This window comes from Caretta caretta, chromosome 20, assembly GCF_965140235.1.
Source record: "Caretta caretta isolate rCarCar2 chromosome 20, rCarCar1.hap1, whole genome shotgun sequence".
NCBI lineage: Eukaryota > Metazoa > Chordata > Testudines > Cheloniidae > Caretta > Caretta caretta.
In genome coordinates, this window is record NC_134225.1 from 22,656,456 (window position 1) to 22,676,000 (window position 19,545).

Consider the following 19,545-nt stretch of genomic DNA (forward strand, 5'->3'; position numbering starts at 1 on the left):
CAGAGGTAGGGTTCAGGCTGCCTGCAGACTCAGGTACACAGCATTGCTGCGGCTCACACTGTGAAGGGCGAGAGCGATTTGATTTTAAAGAACTAAAGCTTGGGCTCTGCAGCACGACTCTTCGCAGCCCTTGCCACGCTGTGTAGTGCGACAGACAGTGTAAAACCCAGTTCCTTCTGTCCCCAGTGCATCCTCTCATCCTCCCGGAGTGAAAAGAGGATCACCATTTGTTGTTAGCAGTATAGGGCTTGTGACACCCAACCAAACAGCTCTGATTCCGTCCAGGAGAGGACAGTAGTGACAAGACACATTCTCCGGCTCATCAACAAGGAGACAGAGAATTCTCCAGAACAGTTCACACCTCTCCCAACAACAAATTTACATCTTTATTGAATCAGAAAATGACCTTACAGTTTCCAGTGGCAGCTGGAACCACTGTAATACTCCGGGCTTAATATCTTCAAAGAGCCTGGGAAACAATCCTCAAGGGGGGGAATTATCATCCCTTTTACAGATAGGGAAACTGAGTCACAGAGAGGAGAAGAGACTTTCCTAAGGTCACATCACAAGCTGAGGATAGAACCCAGGAGTCCTGGCTCTCTGCTCTAATTGCTAGACCACACTCACTTCCTACAGAAACAAAAAGCAAACATATAAACATTCTGAACGGCCCCCTCGGTGAAAGTCACAGGCAAAAGAAGAGGGAGTTAGAGTTGGGGGCAGTTAGGTGGGAAAGCAGTTCCTTTGGGGCTTCCACGCTCATTCTCTCTCGGTGATTCCAGATTAAATGTGTTTGGTGTGCAAATCCAACTGTCCATCCCCAGACACAGCCGCATATCCATCCATCCATCCCCACTCCCATGCACCCATCTATCCGTCCCCATATGTCCATCCCCAGCCACACCTGTCCATCCCCAGCCATCCATCCACAGACACACTCCTCTATCTATCCATCCATCCCTATCTGCATCCTCTGTCCATCTCAGGTTTAGAGCTGCTGCTCATCACCACAATCCAGGAGCACCTTCCGTGTACAATAGCCTGCCGACAGCCTTCATGGCAGTGGGCTTTATGGAGTCTTTGGCTCTCCCCCCATCTCGGGTCATCCTGGGGAAACGCTGCTTGGAGGAAGGGGATTGTGGAGGGGTAGAAAGGGGTGGCTGGCTGGTGTGAATGTCATTCTGGCTACAATGGAAGAATCCACTGCCAGCCACACAAATCCTGCTCCCACCACATGCAACCCTAGCTGGGCTCTTCCTGCTTCTAGCATCAGCCCCAGGGATCGATGCAGCTGCCAGGGCTGAGCCGGTGATGCTGCTCACGATGAGGGAGGTAGACTATATTCTGGGTGTCCTTTCATGGTGCCCATGTCACGTGGCCCTGGAGGCACACAGCGGGCCACAAGGCTTAACTGAAGCTCATTCTCCTCCCAGTGAAGAAGACGTATAATCACACCCCAGTTACGGCCCCTCTGGCAGATGCTTCGTTCTGGGGGAGACACTGAGCCCAAGGAAGAACTAAGGGCAGGGCCGGGCCTGGGGCCAGGGTCACTAGCTGGAGCATCTGGGGCCGGCCTCAACCCGGGCCATCATTGCAAGGACTTGAATGTGCTGAAGCTGTTGGTTCCCAGAGAGGAAGCTGAGCTGAGTCTTTTTCTGGAGCCTGGGGAGATGCAGGCATCTTGGCTGCCTGTGGCTTCCAGGTCCATTTTCTTGCCAAATGGAAGGTGGGGGGAAAGACAGGAAGAGAGGGTAAAGTAAGGATCTATGGGGGGGCTCAGCTTGGAGGTGGGGTGGGGGAGTAACCATTAACCCTTTGCAAACTGCACCCTCTGGGGTGAGATGGCTGCATCATGCCATTGCAATGCAAGCTCAGCCCCTGACTAGGGGGCTGCCCCGGGAAATACTCGCCCATGGACCCAGCAGCCGAGCTCAGCTTGAGAACAGCCCATGTCCCCCATGGCAGCTCACACCCCCTCTGCAAAGCCCTCGGTCGACGACTTACCGCTGAGACGGTGAACAGACAGTTATCGAACGACATGTCTGCAAAAGGAGAGAGGAGTGAGGTTACTGGGGCCAGGTCTTGCATACCTGCAGCCCTCTCACCCCAAAGGGATCGCTTTGCCGATTGCTGATGTCAACTGCCTCTGGGGTGGAAAATGACAACTATTTCACAGTGCACAGCAATGCCACCCGACAGGACAGAAACTGCCAGGAAATGATGCTTAGGCCTGGAGAGGTTGACTTACTTCATTTGCAAGTTAGTGAACCCAGGAGCCTATGCATTGACTGAACCAGCAGACCACAAGCCTTCGCAGAGCCATGAGTGGAACCCAGGAGTCCTGGCCCCCGGTCCTTCTGCCTCCGTACACACTGCTTTGAAAACGTCACCCACAGCCTCCTCCTGGCAGCTGTCAAGGCTGTGTCAGGGTCACTCTGACCTCACAAGCACTTGGTATTTGACTCTAACACAGACCTGTTGTGGGAAAGTTCGTTTCTGTCCAGCACGATTCCCGATCCCTGTAAAACAGACACAGTGAGATCCATAACTAACGAGGACACTTTGCCCTGCTCCAGCCCCAGGAGACATTTTCAAAATCATCCAAATGACTTAGGACCCCAAGTCTAATTTTCAAAAGGGATATGGGCACTTTGACACCTAAATCCCATTGAAAGTCAATGAGAATTATGCTCCTAAGTGATTTTTGAAAGTGGGGAGAGTTTCACCTTAGGCCATGTGAGTCACTGTCCCTAAGTGACATTAGATTTCCTGAGCGTCTCTCACCTTTTCAGCTGTTGTCTTCTGACGTTAACTGGTAAAAAGGAAACAGATGTTATGGTGTCATAAAAGCAATGCTGGGGGTAAGATGATAGATAGATAGATAGATAGATAGATAGATAGATAGATAGATAGATAGATAGATAGATAGATAGATAGATGGGTGTATGACGGGTTGGGTCACAGAAACCCCCCTGGGACAGCCACCTGATGTGCCTAGACTACCTCTGAGCCCATTTTCCCTGGCAGCTTGGGACTTCAGTACCCTGCCTCGTTGAGCCAGACACACTCGCCTGCTGCAAACACAGACCCAGGTCTGAAGCACGTCCCCCACAAGTTGCAGGCTTAACTGAAAACAGTTTAAGAAATGTTCCTGTCTCCAGCACCCAGATACCCAGTCCCCAATGGGATCCAAACCGCAAGTCAATCCGTTTTACTCTGTATAAAGCTTATACAGGGTAAACTCATTCATCGTCCGCCCTCTATAACACTGATAGAGAGATATGCACAGCTGTTTGCTTCCCCAGGAATTACTTACTTACTCTGGGTCAATTAATAAGCAAAAAGTAATTTTATTAAATATAAAAAGTAGGAGGTAAGTGGCTCCAAGTAATAACAGACAAAACAAAGTAAATTACAAGCAAAATAAAACAAAACATGCAAGTCTAAGCCTAATACAATAGGAAACTGAATACAGATGAAATCTCGCCCTTGGCGATGTTCCAATAACCTTCTTCCACAGACTGGGCCAAATCCTTTCCCCTGGTACAGTCCTTGTTCCAGCTCAGGTGGTAACTAGGGGATTTCTCATGACTGTAGCCCCCTTTGTTCTGCTCCACCCCCTTTTATAGCTTTGGCACAAGGTGGGACTCTTTTGTCTCTCTGGGTCCCCACCCCTTCTTCTAAATGGAAAAGCACCAGGTTTAAGACGGATTCCAGTACCAGGGGACATGGTCACATGTCCTGTGAGACCCCTCAAGCCTTCATTCTTCCAGGCCTGACTCACAGGAAGGCTTGCAAGTAAACAGAGCCATCTACAGTCAGTTGTCCTGGTTAATGGGAGCCATCAAGATTCCAAACCACCATTAATGGCCCAATCTTTGCATAATTACAATAGGACCTCAGAGTTATATTTCATATTGCTAGTTTCAGATACTAAGAATGATACGTACATACAAATAGGATGACTACACTCAGTGGATTATAAGCTTTGTAATGATACCTTACAAGAGACCTTTTGCATGAAGCATATTCCAGTTACATTATATTCACACTTATTAGCATATTTTCATAAAATCATATGGAGTGCAACGTCACAGGGTGTATGGGGATCGATAGATAGATGGAGGGGGTGTATGGAGATAGATAGATAGATAGATGGATGGGCGTATGGGGAGAGATAGATAGATAGATAAATTAGATAAAGAGAGAGAGAGAGAGCTGCTCAGCTCCCACGTCTCCAGTTGAGATCAATGGGAGTTATGGGTTCTCAACAATTCTGTATATCAGGCTAGGGGGGTCTAGTTGGCTAGTGGACCCTTTGGAATATTACTGTCATCAATGACTTGGCCAGGACACACCCAGTGGCAGAGTCAGGATCAGACCCAGGAGTCCTGAGTCCCAGTCCCCTGCGGTATAACAACACCCTGCCACACCAGCCGAGCTATAGGTGGCCTCTACAGCTCATCACAGGCAGCCCAGGATCCAGTTTCTGCATTCCTCGTACCTCGCCTGACTGCCACGACTGCTACCACTAGGCCCACGGTCAGAAGCAAAGCTCCAGCCACGCTGAGGGACACAGGGAGCAGCCACGGGGAACCTGGGCAATGCAGAGAAAGCAGCTGGCGTTACCTGGCCCTATTCAGATATCAAAGGGACCCCACACAGCCCTCCCCACTCCGAGCACCAGACTGTACCTGCAACTGGGCAGTTTTGAAACAGGGTGAGCACCCCCCCAATCTCCACCACAGCCATGGCCTTCCCCATGGTTCTCGCCCCGCCCCCTCCTCCTCCGGGCTCTAGTCTCATTTCCCAGCCCTGGCAGATTCCCTGCCTCCCTCTGTCCTTGCCCTTACCTTCTGGAGCAGCCATGGAAACTGGGGGAGGGGCCGTCGGAGTTGCTGGGGGAGGGGATGTTGACATATTTTCATTGGAAAAGAAAGGAGGAGACAGTTTGAAAAGTTGTTTTATTCACACCGGTTTGCAGAGTCAAGATCAGGCCCCGGGAGTCCTGGGAACCCACACCCTGCTCTGAAGACTAGACCCTACTCCCTCCTCCAGCCAGGACACAGAGGTCCTGACGCCCAGCCCTCCTGTTTGACCCACGAGGCCCCACTCCCACCCAATTCTGGGAAGGAAACTCAGGAGTCCTGTCTCAGCCTCCTGCTCTAGCTAGACCAAAATCTCTCCCAGAACCAGGATCACAGCCCAGAAGTCTAACACCCAAGCACTCCTTAGTAACTTTCACAACAGCATCTCCCTGCTCTCACCACCAGGAAGGCACCTGTCACACAAACTCTTCAGCTCAGCCTCCACCAGCCACTTTTAGTTGGACTAGCTGGCTTGGTGCACCAACCTTTCGCCCCAGCGGACTAGGACTGGAAGAGCACTAGAGGGCTGAGAGGCATCAAAGGAGGTTGGGGGCGCCCAGGGCTGGGCTAGCCGGGGCCCGTGGCTCAGGACTGAGGGGTGCCGGCAGAGCTCGGGGAGGAAAGAACTGCACTACACTTGCCCACACTCCCATGCTCTCTCCTCAGTTCAGCCATAGAATCATAGAATATCAGGGTTGGAAGGGATCTCAGGAGGTCATCTAGTCCAACCCCCTGCTCAAAAGCAGGACCCATACCCAATTAAATCATCCCAGCCAGGAATTTGGCATCCCAGCCAGTTTCCTTCGGATCTAAAAGCCCTTCACCTGCCACCGCGATCTCCACCACATTGCTGAACTCTGACATCTGCCTGGCACTCCCGTTGTAGCTGTGGTACTTGCATCGGTACTGCCCGGCGTCCTTCCCGGTGATGTTCTCCAGGATGAAAGTGACGCGGTGCTGGGCCTCCGAGGCAAACAGCATCTGTACAGGTTGAGCCAGACCTGTCTTCAGCAACCAGAACTCGCTGTCCACGTAGGCTTTCGGCGCGATGCACACGAGCCTGGCGGAGTCTCCTCGGGCAGGGGGGTCGGAAGACATGTCCAGGTAAAAAAGTGGGGCGGGAGTTAGGCTGGGACCTGCCAAAGAGCCTGGAAGAGCCAGGGGAAGATGGAGCGAAATGATGATGCAAGGTGCCCATAGACTGGCATAGTACTGGCAGCTTCCTGCACGCCACAGGACGGGCTCCTGTCCTGCCCACTGGGGACAGCATGGGCTGTGGCAATGCCAGCTTCTGCCCTGCCTGCCCCTGGAGGCACAATAAAGTTAGTTGGAGTGAGCCTCCAACACACCCTGTCCTGCCCCTGGGGACACAGGGAAGCAGAGCAGCGCGAGCTTCAGGAAACACCCAAGAGTTGATCCACAGCTCTCCAAAAGAGGCCTCAGAGGGTACATCTACACTGCAATAAAACCCCTGTGGTGCTAAGTCTCAGAGCCCGGGGTTGGGCTGCAGGGCTAACAATTGCAGTGTAGATGTCTGGGCTGGGGCTAGAGCCCTCCAAAGTTCACGCCAGAGATAAACTTGACCCAAAGGCTCAAATGGGTCAAATAAACGTGATCCTGCTGCATTGACAGCTCCCTCCATTTTCCTGCTGAGATCCCTTCTGGAGATAAAGCCCAGCATCTCACCCCCATGCCCTACGGTTACCAAATCATTATGCAATTTCTACGGTCACTTATTCCCCTCACCTCCCACCTATAACTGGCCTCAGACATACAATACAGCATGAGCTTCTTCAGGTCCCTCGTCCTGGAGGAACACTCAGAGGGAAAGCTTCAAATACAGTTTAAATAGAGGGGAAGAAAACATACCAGCTAAGAGAAAGAGAATCCTCAGGCTCATCTTTCTGCAGAGCATCCTGGATCTTTGGTAAATAGACAGTAGGAGCCCAACATGCATGGAAAGTTCCTAGCTAGAAGTAAATGAAAAGGAGAAGGAAGTTTTGCCCAAGATGGAATTTCAACATCTCGGGAGGAAATTACAGAATGTCCCTGAACATAAAAGGGCTTTTCTTCCTTTTCCTACAGCAAATAGAATTTAAAGCCTCACATAAAAGCCAAAGGACTGAGACCGCCGGTCACCTCAGCCATGGTGTAAGTTACATGCTAGGCTCTGGGCACAATTCTCTTCTCACACCAATTTGATACTGGTGTGATTTCACTGACTTCGACAGTTACTGTCGGGCCCAGTGATCTCAGCTGTACAAGTGTAAATTCCGAGTAACCTCAGTGGAGTTACTCCAGATTTACAGCAAGCGTAACTAAGATCTAACTCAGGCCCTAAATCTTGTGGCATTTTCCTATGATCTTACAGTACATCAATGGATTGCAGCTTTCAGGCCAAGGCTAAGAACCATTTATATTTCTCTAAATCTCCAAATACTTTCCAAGTTATATAGAAATCATTTCCCCCATTACTGAAGTGGAACACAGCACGGCTTGCACAACACTTTGACAGGAAATGATGAATAACCTCATGACTAGCTGGTAGAAAAGACGCCCCAGTTGAAGGTTAGCAGTAGGGACAAGTAGAATGAACAAGCACAAGTAGAAATGCAGTCGCTGAATATCAGCGGTGCAATGATGCACATGTATCTGTACCTGCACGTGGTCTTGTGTGTGCACGTGTTATGAATTCTCCCTCTGCGCCCAACCCAGAGAGTGCGTGTCTCTTAGAGCTCTCAGACCATGAGCTTGGCTCTTTAATTTGTAGAAACTCACAAAGTTCTCTGTTCAGTCTCTGGTATGCTGGCCAAGATAGTAGCCATCACATATAAATTTGTGCGTTCAAGTGTTGTTTGCGTGAGTGGTGTCTGTGCACGGGTAGACAGAGTGTGTACACACAAGCGGTGTGTGGAGCACGTGTCCATCACAGCCCCCTACTAGGCTGACATCAGCCTTGCTTGTGCCTACAGGAGTTCATATCGTGGTTTCCAGCCAGCCTTATTCTGTGGAGGATCTCTCACTGCCACACTCATGAGACGCCAAATTATTGTGACTCAAAGTTCACCTGAGTCCCTGGGATACTGGCAGCTGCTTCTTGTTCGTTGCAGCCGCAAGATGGACTCTGTCATGGCTCTGTCCCAGCCTCCTCCTTCCAATTCTGTTGCACGGTGAGAGGGGAACATACCACTTCCTCCCCGTGCCTAGCCAGGCACTTATCCGGCCCCACTCCCTATGGCTTCTGAGCCCCATGAAAACATTTATCTTCCCAGCAGCCCTGTGAGGCAGGGAAGGCTCGTTCTCTGATGAAGTGACTCACACAGGGGAGAGTGGCAGAGCTGAGTACTGAAACCGAAATCTCCTGGGTCCCAGCCCAGTGCCTTAACCCACAAGCCCAGCCAAGCCGCCCTTCCTGTCTGAGCCCATCCTCCTGGAGGGGGGCGTGAGGGGGGCTTCCCCGAGGAGATACCCCCCACACACACACCCCAAGTTCTGCTCCCTGAATGTGCCCCACTTGCAAAGGGGCAGTCAAAGGCCAGACGCCCTCCATCGGTCTGGTCCCCGCCGCACCCCCAGTCCTGCCTGGGCCCCCTCTGCTTCCCTGCCCACCCTCTCCATCCATCCATCCATCCCGCCCTGGCCCTGGCCCTGGCCCTGGCCATTGACCACTTCGCCAGGTGCATTATGGGAGTTTGGCTCCCTCTGTAGCATCATCAGAGACTGCCCACTGCAGGGGGGACCAAACGAGATGGACCCATGGGTGACAGGCTGGGACGCTGCTATAGCGGGACCAATGGGCTGATGGGCTGGGAACTAGATGGACCAATGGGCAAATGGGCTGGGACGCTGGGCTCGATGGACCAATGGCCTGATTTGATACTGGCGGAGGCGGGGACTCTGGGTCCAGCTCGGCCAACGCACTGTTCTGATTCTGCATGATGGTCAGGCTGGCTGGACCAATGAGCTCATCCGATACTGCAGAGGGTGGGACACGCCTGGGCCAATCCCTCCTTCAGAGCCACCAAGACCCCCGAGGGCCGCCTTGGCCATCTTTAGGTGTCTACACAAGTGCCTGACAGACCTGCCTGCGCTTGTTCGCTCACGGCTTTCCCTAGCGTCGGCGGCGGGGCCCCTGCCCACGGGCAGGCTTCTGCCGCGTAGGGGCTGCTGCGTCCGTTTGCCCCCGGATCAGGCTTTCAGCGCCGCCACCTCTGCCCCACGCCGCGGCCCATCGGGGCCCTCCCAGCACCCTCTCCGCGCCCCGACCGTCCCCAGCGGCCGGGGCGGCCAATCAGCGCGCTCAGCGCTAGGGCGTGGCTCAACCCCCCCCCGCCCCGCCCAGGTCCCCGGATGATGGCGGCCGCCTGGCGCGCGCTGTGGTGGCGGTTGCTGCTGCTGGCGCCCTGGGGCGGCTCGCGCGCCGCGCTGCCGCCGCCTCAGGACGCCGAGTTCACCTTCCTGCTGCCGGCCGGGCGCCGCGAGTGCTTCTACCAGGCCGCGCCGGGCAACGGCTCCATGGAGGCCGAGTTCCAGGTGGGGCCGGCCGGGGGGGCGGATGGTGGGGCCGGCCGGGGGGGGCGGATAGGGGGGCCGGCCGGGGGGGGAGGGAACGGGGGGCGGATGGTGGGGCCGGCCGGGGGGGGCGGATAGGGGGGCCGGCCGGGGGGGGGCCGGATAGGGGGGCGGATGGGGGGCCGGCCGGGGGGGGGGCGGATGGGGGGGCCGGTCGGGGGGGGCCGGCTGGGAGGGGGGAAGGGGGGCCGGCCGGGGGGGGCGGATAGGGGGGCCGGCCGGGGGGGCGGATAGGGGGGCCGGCTGGGAGGGGGGAAAGGGGGCCGGATAGGGGGGCCGGCCGGGGGGGCGGATAGGGGGGCCGGCTGGGAGGGGGGAAAGGGGGCCGGATAGGGGGGCCGGCCGGGGGGGGCGGATAGGGGGGCCGGCCGGGGGGGAGGGAACGGGGGACGAATGGTGGGGCCGGCCGGGGGGGGGCCGGATAGGGGGGCCGGCTGGGATGGTGGGGCCGGCCGGGGGGGGCCGGATAGGGGGGCCGGCCGGCCGGGGGGGGCCGGATAGGGGGGCCGGCCGGGGGGGGGCGGGTGGTGGATTGTGGGGAGGAGAACGCAGGTATGTCAATGGGGAGGGGGGCAGGGGGCATTTGGGGGCTGGGATCTGAGGGAATTGGGGGGTGGGGTGAGCTGGGGGGGTGAGAGGAGGGGAACTGGGACCGAGTGGGCTTGCTGTTAATGGGGGGGAACAGAGGCTTCAGCCTGGTGTCGGATGGGGCTGGGCTAGGCTAGGGACTAGGATCTGGGGTTGCAGGGGGCCGGGGTGGGGGAGGTGAAGAAGCAGGGGCCCAGGCTGGGTCTCGGGTGGGGGGTCACCACAATGGTGGGGATGGGCCAGGGCCCAGGGTAGAGGCAGCGAGCCAGTCACCGGATCTGAGCCGCGAGTGGGCCCTAGGCTGTGCTGGGGCCCGTTCACCCCCCTGCAGCGTGACCCTGTCACTCACCCCTGTGGTTGTGCCTTACAGGTTATCGGTGGTGCGGGCCTGGACATCGACTTCTCCCTGGAGAGCCCCACGGGCATGCTGCTGATCAACGAGTACCGGAAATCGGACGGGGTGCACACGTGAGTGTTGCTGGCTCTGCCTCCTGCGGCACCCAGGCACCTCCAAACTCCCCTGCCAGCCTGGTCGTTGGGGGGAGCACATAGCTCTTAGCCTGTATAAGCTGAGCTCATCACACACACCAGGGGCTCCTGGCTTTTCCCCATTGCGCTCTTCACACTCCCTGCATGCTGTCCTCCTCTCTTTCAGGGTCTCCCCAGTCTCCCCCTACCAGGGGTTCTGTGGGTTCCCTGTGTCCCCATTCCCCCCACCCCCCCATGCCAGGTGTTTTCAGTGATCCCATTTCCTCAATCCACCCCACCAGGGGTTCTGTGGACTTCATTTCCCCCAGTCCAAGGTCCCCCATTCTCCCCCAGCCCCGGGAGCATGTCTCCGTCAGCCACTGTGGTTTCACTGCCCTTGGTGGCATAACTCTGCAGTTACACTTGTTTTCCAACAGAGCGACATGTCACAGTTACTGCTCGTTTGCCTTGGCCTCGTGAGCTTTGAGTGCGGGACTGACTCATCCTCACAGTGTTTACCTCTTTCCCCAGCATTGAGCCCACGGAAGCAGGTGACTACAAACTGTGCTTTGACAACTCCTTCAGCACCATCTCGGAGAAGCTGGTTTTCTTCGAGCTCATCTTTGACAGCCCCCAGGAGGACGAGGATGGGGATAACTGGTCTGAGGTGGTGGAGCCAGAGGAGATGCTGGATATGAAGATAGAAGATATTAAGGTGGGTGATTTGGGGGGGGGGGGGCAATGAGGCCTTGGGCAATGCAGTGCAGAGCCTTTTGCTAGTAGGGCTTTGATTGTCGGAACCACTGGGTGAAGTTCTGTGTCCCATGTGGTGCCAGCAGGCAGGCTGTATCTTCATGATCCCTTCTGGCCTTGAAATCTCAGGAGATGGCTGATCTGTCCCTGTGATCTGAGTCGGTGGGGTGTCCAGTGTCAGGGAGTCAAAACTCTTACAGGCTTTGGCCCCCAGCGAACTGAACTCTTGGGGAGGTATTTGTTAGCTGCACTCCAGCATCATCAGCACTTCCTGCACCTGTGCGCAGTAGCTGATATCCCCCCCCCAATCCCCTTTCTGTCCTCCAGGAATCCATTGAGACCATGAAGAACCGTTTGGAGCGGAGCATCCAGATGCAGACACTGCTGCGAGCCTTCGAAGCCAGAGACCGCAACCTGCAGGAAAGCAATATGAGCCGCGTCAACTTCTGGTCAGCCATTAACCTGGGGGTGCTGGTGGTAGTGGCCTTCCTCCAGGTCTACATGCTGAAGAGCCTCTTCGAAGACAAGAGGCAGGTCCGAACGTAGCGTGAGAGGGAGAGAAATGGACTCCATATCTCCTGCAAGGGGCAGGTACAGAGCCAGACTGGTGCTGAGGTTGGTGAATTCAAAGCCCGACACCCCAGCATCTGATAGATCAACTGTGTATAGCTCTGTCAAATTGCTGCAGCTTCTCTTCTGGGCATACTTTAGAGGGATTAAATGGGCCTGCTTTGTACCAGAGTTCACATTAGGTACATTGAAGCCAGAGGGCATTGGGGGAGGGGGGTGGATCGTAGAGGTCTGACTGATGGGATGGGCAGTATGGGTTGAAATTGATTCTCTATGGACTTGAATCCCTAGGCTTGGGGGAAGGGGGTTCTACAGCCACCAGCCTGTGCCATAATACACATCCCTGAGGGTGGGATGAAGGAATAAAGCAAGGCAGGGCATGGTGGATGGCAGCTGAGGGGAGCAGCAGGTGGTCTCGGTACCTAGACCCACTCAGTAAAGCGGGGTCTGGCCTTGCAGCCTCTGGTTCTGACCGTCGCCAATTACAGGTGGGCAGGATCCCCTGGCCTGCAACCGAACTTGTTCCTTGTCCAGAATCTCTCCTCTGGTCTGCATTTTTGTCAAAGGAGAAACCTCCTATGTGCCTTAACAGCAGCTCTTGGCCTGTATGGACCTCAGCCCCGGCCTTGCTGTGTCCTGTTGCCCCTTTAGCGCCTTGTTTCCACTGTCTTTTAGCAGAGAAGGTGGGGAATGTTCCCCCATGTCTCCAGGGTCTCCCCGCACTCTGGCCCCCTGTGCAGCAGTGAATTGGCTCCAGTTGGCCTCCATACTGACCCCTGGAGGAAAAGCAACCTCTTCGCTATTTACTGCTGCAGTGTGGCTGCTGCGGGAGAGCCTTGGCTTTGGGTCCAGCCGTGTGGCTTGGTTTGCTTAGCGCTGTGTGTATAATTTGCCCCTGTTTCCATGGCATCCCTTTTGCTCCAGATAGCAATGGAAGCCACTGTTCTTGGCTGTATGTGGATGACATTTCACTTCTTTTGCTGCCCTGTTCCGATGAGCACCTCTTACTTCAGGTCTCATGGATCAGATCACAGGCCAGTTTCCTTCAGATCCTTGAAGAAAAACCCAGTTCTGCTTCTCAGTGGATTGTACCCCTTCTGTGATTTCCCTGCCTCTAGTGCCTTTTCTCACTGTCCTGTTTGCCTGTCTGCTTTGAGATCTTAGCTTCACTAGTCCCTTGAGTGGCACAGGACAATGGATCTGAGTGGGGCAGTGACTGTGGGCACCTTGGCAGTGGGGAAGGTGTGCGTCTCCTGCTGCGGGTAGGAGGGAGAGATTGGCTGGGTCCTCAGGATTTGAGTTGAGCAGGAGTTGCCATTGCTTTAGAGCTGAGTTCTGCCAATGCCCTGCTACTCCTTTCCTGGGCTGAGCTGGTCTCTCTTCAGTGCTGGGCTCAGATCAGACTTTTTTTTTGTGGGGGGTGCCCTGAGGCAGCAGCAGGGGTGTGAGGAATTGCTTCCAGTCAACAGGACAAGCTGTAGACAGTGACTCCTGAGGGCATGGGCGGGTTGGCAAGATTCCATATCACGGGGTAGTTCTGGGCTGATGGAATCTGGAGCGCTGAGAGCCAGAGATGCAGTCATTAAGGATTCAATGTATTTGCTGGTCTGTGGGCAACGATCTGCACCACCAGCCATCACTGTCAATAGCCCCATTCTCTGCCGTAGCAGAGGGGCTAAGGGTGAGAGGGCCGGGGAGAGCAGGCCTCTCCAGGCCAGCACTGAGACATGTTTGGAGAAAGGGAAAGGAAGTGTTAGTGGGATCTGCCGAGGACAGCTGGGTTCCTGGGGGCGGCTGATCCAACCCCCTCTCCTCAAGATTGACTCTAAGGAGGGGCTGCTACTGCCTGATGAGGCCACTGGTGTTGCTTTGTTACCATAGCATGTGCCAAAGTGCCCTCCTCACACCACCCCCGCTGGGAAAATAGTCCTGATCTCCCCATCACCACCTGTTGTGTGACAGCCAAGGTGCCTGGAGAGACTCCATGATGGTGCCTGCTTTGCCCTGTCACAGGCGGGTGCTCTGATCCGATCTGCCCACCATTATGTCTAGGGGGCCTGCGTGGTGGGTGATTCCAGAATCTCCTGCAGACACGGACCTGGCTTGGAATTTTTTTAACTTTCTGCATACAGCACAAGTGGCTGATCTCACCAAGACTCTGGAGAGAGGTGTATGAATAGCAGCCTGGAACCTGCCAAGGGCTGTCAACTTCTGTTTCATGTCCTTTGTGCCCCTTCTCTGCGCTTTGGCCGGGGCTGACTCCAGCTTTGAGCAGCGAAACTGAGACTGATCAGACTTGACACTGGGGACCCTTTTCCTTCAACTTCCCCCTGCAGGTATTGTGACAACCCAGTGAAGTTCTGAGCCGACGCTTGCGCAGGGATTGTTTGCTTCGTAGTGGAAGCTGCAGCCTGGTCTCGTCAGTAACACATGACATGTATGCATGTGGGGCGCTGATTGTGATGGGTTTTTTAAAATGACCAAAGGGCTATGGAGCCATTCTCTCTAGCAAATACATATTGCGGAGCCTTTTACAAAGGAATCTAGTATTTATTCTTGACGTTACGAAAGAAAGGACATTAAATGAAGTTGTTTAAGATGTGTCGTTGTGAATCCGTATTGGGCCTGCGCTCCTTTCCCCCCCACTGCTGCTGATTGTAGAGTGCGTTCTGACATCTGAGACAACCAAACTCCCGTTATCTGTAGCCTAAACTGCACGTATAACCATGCAGAGAACATGATCCATCTTTCCAAAGGAAAACTGCCTTCAATGGCTAAATTGTTACTGGGCATGGAAGTGCGCAACTCAGTGGCAGCTGAATGATACAGCACCATGTGTTCTGGCAGGACTGAGAATTCAGGGCCTCTTAGAGAGCCCTGCATTCCCCAAGGTCAGAGCGGCCAGACTGACACTGGACAAGCTGGTTTGTAACTCTGTGCACTGTCCAGGAGACGGAAAGAATCTGAATTCCTGCTTATTATGTAACAGTGACCTGACTCTCCTCCGCAGAACCTTTCGACTGTCCAGAGCGGCTTGTTCTCGAGGTGCTAAGACAGCAGCTCTCCTGTTCCATTCCTAATAGCAGGCCACGAGTCTGCTGTGATAACCCGGCAGACACTGACGTCTCCCAGTAGAGCTAAGGCACTCCTCTTTCTGGGACATTGACTTTTCTTGGAGAGCTTTATTAAGTATGACTCTTTGCTTTGTTTGACACAACTGGTAAATTGGTGAGAGCCCCTTTTGCTACTCGCTGCTCCCGCTCCCTGTAGCAGCCTGCATCCCCCTAGCCCTGCCAACCAGCTCACTTTCTGCTGTCCCAAGCCAGTGTTTGGATGCTTTCTCTGGGGTTTGGCGGAAGGGAATGACTCATTATGGGGTAGAATGTCCTGCTCCAGAAGGAAGGGAAACAGCCTCTGATTGGGCCTGCCATGGATCCTTGGCCATGCATGGTATGAAAGCAGGCGCTAGGTGATACCTGATGGCGAATGCACATGTGAGGGAATTCTGCAGCAATAAAGAGCTGGTAACGGTGAGTGAAAGGGGATGGGCGTGTATCGGCTGCAGCAGGTCACCTTGGCTTCTAACTTCCCACCCTCTGCAGCCGGGGCAAGGACACGGTACGCTCTGCTGCCCCTGCCTACTAGAGTCAAAAGCAAATCGCCTGTAGCAAAGGTGCCATAAGGATCCGGTTTCTTTTGATTAATTCCCTGGCACAAGGGGCTGGTTTTCATAGACACCGAGCAAACGTCCCTCTTAACTGTGGTTGCTCGGTCGCTCTGCAACTGCATCACTCGGGTGGGTCTGACTCGAGGGGAATCCAAAGCTGTCCTAGAAAGGGTGAGAGCCGAGCAGTAAAACTCAACTGCCTGAGCCCAGCCCTTCCTGGGGCAGTGTTAGGAGGGGCAGCTGCGGTGGCAGGGTCCCTGAAGGGGGGCTTTGCAATGTAGGAAGAGCAGCTGTCCTTGAAAGGCTCCTGCCAGTGCTCAGACTCCAGCTCACTCTGCGATCAGCAGCAGCTGGGAGTAAAACCATGAATGGATGAGGCCTTGTCCAGCTGCGGGATGCAGCTGAGACCAACTGCAGTTGCATCTGTGCAATTTACTCCTGTGCCAAGGAGGGTTCGCTCCCTGCCTGCACGAGGGTTGGTGAAAGGGCTGCAGCATGGCCTGTCGATGGTGGTAAGGTTGCCTACCTGCCCAGTGAGAAGGGGCAGGGGACGCTGCTGGCTCAGGACTCAAGAGCTGGCACACCAGACACCCATTCTCCCCTGTGCCAGGAATTCTGTGCCCCCCCTTCCACCCCACCATTCATCCCTCCTGTCAGGATGTCAGCATCTTCAAACCACTGGGAATACGAACCAAGCTCAAAGGGGAGGGATTAGCGGGCTGGAAGGTTGGGCAGGCGAAGAGGTGGTTGAAGCTGCTAGTTCTACTCAGAAGATGCCCAGGGCTCCATGTCCCTTGTGCCCCCCCCGATTTCCTTCTCCAGTTTTCACCACAGGCCCGAGGGTTCTGACCAGCGCAGTCTAGAACGTGCCCCGGAAATGCTGCAGTTGAGCGGCTGTGGTACTCGCTGTGAGCGTGTGACAGACAGAACAGCGATGGGGGCTTAGACATCACTGTTCTCGGCCAATCGGCCAGGCTCTGCAATGCCCTGATGGTCTTTTTAGTCACTTTTCTGAGCAGAATCGCAGCTGGGAGCTGCTCCCCCCAGCCCCAGCTCCAGGGTGAATGAGGGCAAGGCAGGGGGCCAGCCTGCTTTCCCCAGGGGGCAGCGTGGAGGAATGAGACTATGCTGTTCCACTGTCGATCACTGCTAGCACCCTGAGCACTGTACAGGGCCATGCACCTAGCCCAGCCTTTGCTAATGACATTCATGAAACACTGGCCCTGAGATCCAGGATTTTTTATTGTGGGAGGGGGAAGAATTATACAGAGGTGGGTCATGCTGTCCTCTTTACACACACACACACCTTGTACAGAGGGCACCACGGGGCAACTGGTCGGCAAGCCACTAGGCTGGAGGGGACACTGCTGGCTCCATGCAGGTACCGACAGCAGGGTAGAGCGAAGCAGAGCAGTTCACGAGCTCTGCTGTTGATCGGTGACCCCGTACGGGGTGCAGGGTGATACCGGAATTAGTGGCTGCATTAGGTAGTTTGAGTCTGCTACAGCCCTTGAGCTAACAGAGGTGCATCCTGGAACTCACCGGAGGTTGTGGGGTCAGTTCACACCGCTGGCCCAGTATGACAACAGAATTGAGTGAAGGGCAGGTGTGGGGCTGGCCCCTTGCTCCGGTTAAATCTGTATTTGCTCTGATGTTCACTGAAGGTCTGTGGCGTCTTCTGCTCAAAGGAGGGAGCAAGGATAACTTCATAACCATCTTATTGCACCCATCTGTCCACTGCCTTTTACCCATGCTAGGTTCTGGCCTCGGTGCCCAGCGCGGTGCTACCAGAATACTTCTGAAGCGCTGCCTGCCTGTGAGGCCGTCTGTTAAACAGCTGAATTAGGGCAGCATTTGCTCCTGCTTGTGACCGCTGAGTCCCCTGCTCCAGGACAATGAAAGCAATTGGGTGCTCTGCTGCCATATCCGTTGTAGGTCCTATCCCAGTTTTGGGCTCAGAATAGCTCTTCCTAAGAAGATACGTCCTCTCCTTTGTTACAAAGCTTTGGGCAGGGACCACTGACATCACTGGCTTTGGGGTCTGTCTCCGCTGAACCGCTGAGCTCTTGGTTCAGACTCTGCCCCCTCAGGAAATGTCTTTGGCACAGCAGATACTCTCAGCTCCCGCCTTGAAGCTTTGCTTTGTCACCAGAACAGCGGGGGCTGGTTTTTAAAGGGCAGCGCAGCTTGGAGAAGAAATGACAGGCCGGGCCGAGCCCCCTCCTGCAGCTCATCCATCAGGCCTCCCCGTGGGGGCATGTTCTACACTTTGGCATCTGCAGACCGAAGGTCTACAAGGCTAGCTCCCTGGCTGTGTTTAGCCAACACCCTTGCTGGCCCGGAGTCCCACGGGGCCAGTGCTGAGGTCTCTAATATCCACCTGCCTGAAAGGTTCAGGGGGGGGAGTGACAGGAAGGGTCCAAAGCCCATTTACCTAAACGCAGTGGAAAGGACTGAAATGGGCGAATGCCGCTGAGCTCGAGAGTGGAGGACAGAACCCGGCCTTTCTCCCTGCTCCGGTGCTAGCCGTAAGCTGCAGGGAGACGCATGCGAGTGTGTGACTAGGAATCCCCCTTCCCGCTGTTTCGGGAGTCTCTCTGCTGATTCCTGCCCAGTTTCTGCTCACCGGGATGGGGGAAATGGTGTTTCAGTGACCATGCGGAACTGGGAGAACTGAGCCTCTTCACCAACTTCCCAGCATTAGCAGGCACGTAAGAAAGAATGGGCTGAAAAATACCCTCCCCGCTAATGTTGCTTTCAGGGAACGGGGGTGGGAACTATGGCTTATAAATAAAAGCAAGAACCACAGTGTTCAATAAGGACCCCGCTCCACTACTAAATGCACTTACAAAGTTCAGCTGGTAAACAACTGCTTGGGGCTGGTGCTTCTGCCCTGTCTAACCCGGCATGGAGGGAGGGGCTGGCTGGGCAGGTTCACTCGAGACAGGGGATGGAAGGGGGTAAATCCTCAGCGGCCTGTTTCTATAGATCACTGCCCAGCTGGAGTAGTGAGGGTGGGGCTAGGAGGCAGCCAAGGTCCCGCAGGAGGTGAAGAAATAATGGGACAAAACTCCCTTTTCATCAATGCAACGTTGGGCCCTGAAGTTGGTAGGGTGAGGGCGGTAAGGAAACTCTGCCGTTTAGAAACCACAGCAAGTCGCCGTTAGCTGGGGCCACTTCCAAGCTCGAGGGGCCCAGCCGTGTTTGTTTTCAGTTCGATCACAAAGCGTTCACCATAACTGAGGAAAGAAGAAAATGGCAGCCAGGGTTCATCCTGAGCAAGCCCAGTCCAACGCCACGAGATCATGGTTTTTCCAGGGGAGGATCCGCTCCCTGAGTCTGATTTCCAGGGGGAGGGGGTATTCTGCTGGGTGGGCTGACAGGGGCGTTACACCTCTTGCACAGACTGTAGCATTCAGCATGCTTTGTTCCCAGCACAACAGCCAGGCCGCAGCCCCTCTTGGTGCTTTAGGGGGACAGAGATGGAGCTAGGTTCTCTCCTCTGGCTGGAGCGGGCTGTTGTCTAGATAGAAACAAAGCAAAATCCCCAGGAGCAGGTTCAAATGGGTTAAATGACTGGGGGGGCAGCGATGGGTCTCGGAAGAGGTGGCTCATCTGAAGAAAGGCCGGGAGGGAGCAGAGGGAGCCGGTCGCCTGGTCACAAGAGAGAGAGAAAAACAAAACAAAAACGCCATTGAAAGGTTTCTCAGCTGTGAGCGTTGGTGGGGGCTGGCTCCTGCCGGCCGCCTGGGGGAGCCCCCTTGGAGAAGGGATGGAAAGCCCAGGGAGATCAGGCTGGGTGTTGGGAGGGGCCTAGAGAGGAGGCTGACGCTTTTTCCACCTAGAACTCTCGAAGCAGCTGCCAGCAGAGATCAGCTGCCCCGTTACAGCTTCACCCTACTTCCTTCCTGGGGCTTGAGCACAGAGGATGTCATGACTGCAAGTGAATCACTGTGACTCAGGGCCTGCCTCTGGGAAAGGGTAGCAGCTGCCTTCCTAAGGCATGCTGAGATCTGCAGCTGGGCTACGGCAAAGCATCCCTTAGCGAAGTCAGGGCCA

The 19,545-nt window shown here is 55.1% G+C and overlaps 3 protein-coding genes across 7 annotated transcripts in view; 1 reads left to right on the plus strand and 2 right to left on the minus strand.

Annotated features, from left to right (window-relative positions):
- Nucleotides 1–364: 364 nt before the first annotated feature.
- C20H19orf38 (chromosome 20 C19orf38 homolog) lies at nucleotides 365–7,220 on the minus strand. 4 transcript variants are annotated; one of them, XM_048831491.2, is made up of 8 exons: nucleotides 6,738–7,220; nucleotides 5,693–6,016; nucleotides 4,854–4,898; nucleotides 4,505–4,597; nucleotides 2,785–2,812; nucleotides 2,476–2,519; nucleotides 2,005–2,042; nucleotides 365–630 (listed from the first exon to the last, which is right to left on the minus strand). In XM_048831491.2, exons 1-8 carry the CDS (start codon nucleotides 6,823–6,825, stop codon nucleotides 613–615), a joined length of 678 nt encoding a protein of 225 aa, XP_048687448.1. In that variant the 5' UTR covers nucleotides 6,826–7,220; the 3' UTR covers nucleotides 365–612. The 4 variants fall into 4 exon arrangements, with proteins under 4 accessions (XP_048687448.1, XP_048687447.1, XP_074977547.1 ...); XM_048831490.2 differs by having other exon boundaries at nucleotides 365–1,711; XM_075121446.1 differs by lacking the exon at nucleotides 4,505–4,597 and having other exon boundaries at nucleotides 365–1,711.
- Nucleotides 7,221–9,196: 1,976 nt separating this feature from the next.
- On the plus strand, nucleotides 9,197–14,416 carry TMED1 (transmembrane p24 trafficking protein 1). The gene is made up of 4 exons (XM_048831498.2): nucleotides 9,197–9,401; nucleotides 10,399–10,496; nucleotides 11,028–11,211; nucleotides 11,577–14,416. The coding sequence occupies exons 1-4, from the start codon at nucleotides 9,219–9,221 to the stop codon at nucleotides 11,793–11,795; spliced, it is 684 nt and encodes a 227-aa protein (XP_048687455.2). The 5' UTR covers nucleotides 9,197–9,218; the 3' UTR covers nucleotides 11,796–14,416.
- Nucleotides 14,417–16,710: 2,294 nt separating this feature from the next.
- DNM2 (dynamin 2) overlaps nucleotides 16,711–19,545 on the minus strand; it is a 63,900-nt gene continuing 61,065 nt past the window's right edge. For both annotated transcript variants that reach the window (XM_075121615.1, XM_048831435.2), the window contains one exon: nucleotides 16,711–19,140. In XM_075121615.1, coding sequence (XP_074977716.1) covers nucleotides 19,098–19,140 — 43 coding nt within the window. In that variant the 3' untranslated portion in view covers nucleotides 16,711–19,097. The remainder of the gene's footprint in view (nucleotides 19,141–19,545) is intronic.